This window comes from Panthera uncia, unplaced genomic scaffold (genome assembly GCF_023721935.1).
Source record: "Panthera uncia isolate 11264 unplaced genomic scaffold, Puncia_PCG_1.0 HiC_scaffold_1766, whole genome shotgun sequence".
NCBI lineage: Eukaryota > Metazoa > Chordata > Mammalia > Carnivora > Felidae > Panthera > Panthera uncia.
Genome location: NW_026058433.1, coordinates 6,908 through 10,990, shown reverse-complemented (window position 1 = coordinate 10,990; position 4,083 = coordinate 6,908). Strand labels below are relative to the sequence as shown.

The following is a 4,083-nucleotide window of genomic DNA, read 5'->3' as shown; positions in this document are numbered from 1 at the left end:
AAAGCAAAAATGAACTATTGGCACCTCATGAAGATAAAAAGCTTCTGCACAGCAAGGGAAACAACCAACAAAACTAAAAGGCAACCAACGGAATGGGAAAAGATATTTGCAAATGACATATCGGACAAAGGGCTAGTATCCAAAATCTATAAAGAGCTCACCAAACTCCACACCCGAAAAACAAATAACCCAGTGAAGAAATGGGCAGAAAACATGAATAGACACTTGTCTAAAGAAGACATCTGGATGGCCAACAGACACATGAAAAGATGCTCAACGTCGCTCCTCATCAGGGAAATACAAATCAAAACCACACTCAGATACTACCTCACACCAATCAGAGTGGCCAAAATGAACAAATCAGGAGACTATAGATGCTGGAGAGGATGTGGAGAAATGGTGACCCTCTTGCACTGTTGGTGGGAATGCAAATTGGTGTAGCCACTCTGGAAAACAGTGTGGAGGTTCCTCAAAAAATTAAAAATAGACCTACCCTATGACCCAGAAATAGCACTGCTAGGAATTTACCCAAGGGATGCAGGAGTACTGATGCATAGGGGCACTTGTACCCAATGTTTATAGCAGCACTCTCAACAATAGCTAAATTGTGGATAAAGCCTAAATGTCCATCAACTGATGAATGGATAAAGAAATTGTGGTTTATATACAATGGAGTACTATGTGGCAATGAGAAAGATGAAATATGGCTCTTCGTAGCAACGTGGATGGAACTGGAGAGTGTTATGCTAAGTGAAATAAGCCATACAGAGAAAGACAGATTCCATATGTTTTCACTCTTATGTGGATCCTGAGAAACTTAACAGAAACCCATGGGGGAGGGAAGGAAAAAAAAAGAAAAAAAAAGAGGTTAGAGTGGGAGAGAGAGCCAAAGCATAAGAGACTCTTAAAAACTGAGAACAAACTGAGGGTTAATGGGGGGTGGGAGGGAGGGGAGGGTAGGTGATGGTTTGAAGAGGACATCTTTTGGGATGAGCACTGGGTGTTGTATGGAAACTAATCTGACAATAAATTTCATATAATAAAAAAATAATAAAATGAAATAAATAAAATAAAATAAAATAATTAGCATATTCTCTCAAAAAAAAAATAAACATAGCTAACCATTATGCATAATATGGTTTCTAAGGAGAATGCATCCTGAATTCTATATAGCTTACTTCAAATGGGCCATTGGAATTCTTCCATTCTTACATGAAGACTGCCTGTGCAACATTTAAATGAGGGAGGAAGACACATTGATGTCTTCTAGGACTTTTAGGTTCATAAGACAAGGAAAGATCATGTGTCCTTTTTGCTTGAAAGCTTCCTTATATTGCCTTTTGATCATTCTAGAGGTCAAGGAGTGTGTTCGAAAAAAAAAAGAAATGTTTCAAAAAATGAAATATGTTTCTTTCCTTCTGGCTAGGTCTTGAAGGATTCTGAGGCCACTGACCAACATATCCATTGATTCCTGTAGAGTCAAAAGCAAGGATGTTGTGTCTCACTTGCTTAGAAATATAAAAGAACAAGTAAAAATTGAAAAGAAATTTAATTTTAGCTTCTTTGGACATTTTGATCATGAAAATTGCTAAAATATATCTGATTCAAGTGACCCTCCTTACTGAAGCTTAGAGAATTTTTATCTAAATTTGAGTTATTAAACTTTATTTTATTGTAGCAACTTTAGTATAATTGTAGGTGTGTGTTCATGTGTATATATGTGTGTGTAAGGGAGGGAGGGCAGGAAGAAAATGCAGTCTTCTTAGTAAAACTGAAAGTTTAGTTAACTCTGAAAAGATGCCAATACTATGTGAGCTATAGCTCATTGTTTATATGCAAGCTAGCCACCAAATCATATTTATCCTTTTTGGGAGTCCCTTGGCAAAACAATGCAATCAATTTCTAGTACATGGAAATATTCCTACATTGCAAGGTTCCCCTGCCCACCCCACCCCCCGGGCGGTGGGGCGGGGGGAGAAACATCATTTGAAAATAGCAAGAGATGAAACAGGCATTTTCATATTATGATTTGGTAATTAACATTTTTACATATAAGAAATTCCTACATTGTGCAAGTGGATCGAGGAGGCTCAGCTCAGCCAGCCCAAGAGCTGTGACCAGACCTTCAGCATCATGCACGAGCTGGTGATACATGTCACCATGGAGCATGTAGACAGCCTGGAGCAGAACAACTACATCTGCTACTGGGAAGAGTGCCTTCGTGAGGGCAAGTCCTTCAAGGTGAACTACAAACTGGCCAACCACATTCAAGTGCACAAGGGCCAGAAGCCCTTTCCATACCCCTTCCTGGGCTGTGGGAAGATCTTTGCCTGCTCCAAAAACCACAAAGTCCACAAGAGGATCCATAGAGGGGAGAAGCCTTTCAAATATGAATTTGAAGGCTATAACAGACACTTTGCCAACAGCAGTGACCACAAGAAGCACACACATGTGCACACCTTGGACAAGCCTTTCATCTGCAAAGTGTGCAACAAGTCCTGCACCCAAGCTCCCTGCACAAGTGCATGAAGGCTTATGAATCTCAAGGGTCAGATTCCTCTTCTGCTGCCAGTTCAGGCTATGAATCTGAATCCTCTACTCCACCCACTGTAGCTTCTGCAAACAGCAAAGATACCACTAAAACCCCATCTGCAGTTCAAACTAGCACCAGCCACAACTCTGGACTTCCTCCCAATTTTAACAAATGGTATGTCTGAGGACAAACACAAAAACAAACCCTGTTAACCATAGAATGGACCAAATGGATTTTAAAGAGAAAACTAAGACCAAGCAGATGGAAATGGAGTTTTAAGGCAAGAGGTGGGGTTACATCTTGGTAATTGCATTTGTCTGGGAAGGTTTGGGGGCAAGATCCCAAAGTAGCCATGCCCTTTTCTCAGGATTAGAAAATATGTTTTGGAATTTGAAGGATTTTTTTAAAACTTCTTTTCACTGCTTTTTCTCCCCTTTTTCTTGCTCTCTGCATACCACATTCCTAAACTCCTTCAGTTCATTTTAATGCCTGTCTTGTTTATTGAGAGGAAGTTATAGAAGGCCTGTTCGTGGTGGTGATGTTAAACTGATGGAAATTCTTCACCTTATTGGTGATTGTTTAAATTCTCAGTCTTTTTTTTAAGTTTATTTATTTATTCTGAGAGAGAGAGAGAGAGAGAGAGAGAGAGAGAGAGGATCCCAAGCAGGCTCTTTGCTGATAGCACGGAGTTCGATCTCACTAACTGTGAGATCATGACCTGAGCCAAAATCAAGAGTCAGATGCCTAACTGAGACACCTGGGTAGGCATTCCTCAACTCTCAAGGTCTTAAAGCATGCTAAAGTCCTGTTATGTCTTGAACTTCTCCTCAAAGCATTACACTTCTGAATGTATTTTTGTCTAAAGGGTCAAAGCTGTTCAGTATTTTTTTCAGGCTGAGGATGTGATGTTATCTCTCCACAGACTGTAACGTTAAGTACACAGTTTCCTTTTGTAACAACTTTTTTTTTTGTAAATACATATCCATTGTTGTCATAGTTATCATTTGTAATTTGATTATTGATACAAGTGCCAGAAACTGAACAATATTAATGGAAAAATATTTTCTAACAAATGCTGTACAACTTTTGATTATAACTGCTTTAGCATTAGATTTTATTGTTTTGAAAGAGGAACACAATTTACAGGTTTTGAGCCACTGATTCCTTTCTCTTGTTTTATAACAGCCACCTTCTACAAAGAGGAGATGTATGCAAATGGATCTTGCTTGTTGGTATTTATAACTCACTCATATTCCTTTCATAATTGTTAAATTAAATTGTTAAATTATTTTCTTATTTCAGTGCAGATTCCTTACAGTGTCAGTTTCCATCTGGGGAGATCCTCCTTTAACTGCAAGTTTAAATGTGTTTGTCCTGGATTTTCAGCATGCAAATCAAATATTACTGATCGGTTTTATTAGTGGCCATAACATCTCAATCTTGTATTTCAAAGACTGAGAGCTGGATTTAATCATCCCTTCCCTACATACATAAACATAAGGTTTAAACTTAAGGTTTATATCCCCTAGTTTTTTTATTACCTTATATAA

General features: G+C 38.5%; 1 protein-coding gene across 1 annotated transcript; it reads left to right on the top strand.

The window, feature by feature from the left end:
* Positions 1 to 2,056: 2,056 nt before the first annotated feature.
* LOC125917372 (zinc finger protein ZIC 3-like) lies at positions 2,057 to 2,717 on the top strand (the record flags this gene model as incomplete). The annotated part of the gene is given in 2 exon segments (XM_049623588.1): positions 2,057 to 2,497; positions 2,500 to 2,717. Coding segments are annotated over 2 exon segments (659 nt in total), but the record flags the coding sequence as incomplete, so codon positions are not given.
* Between the last annotated feature and the right edge of the window lie 1,366 nt (positions 2,718 to 4,083).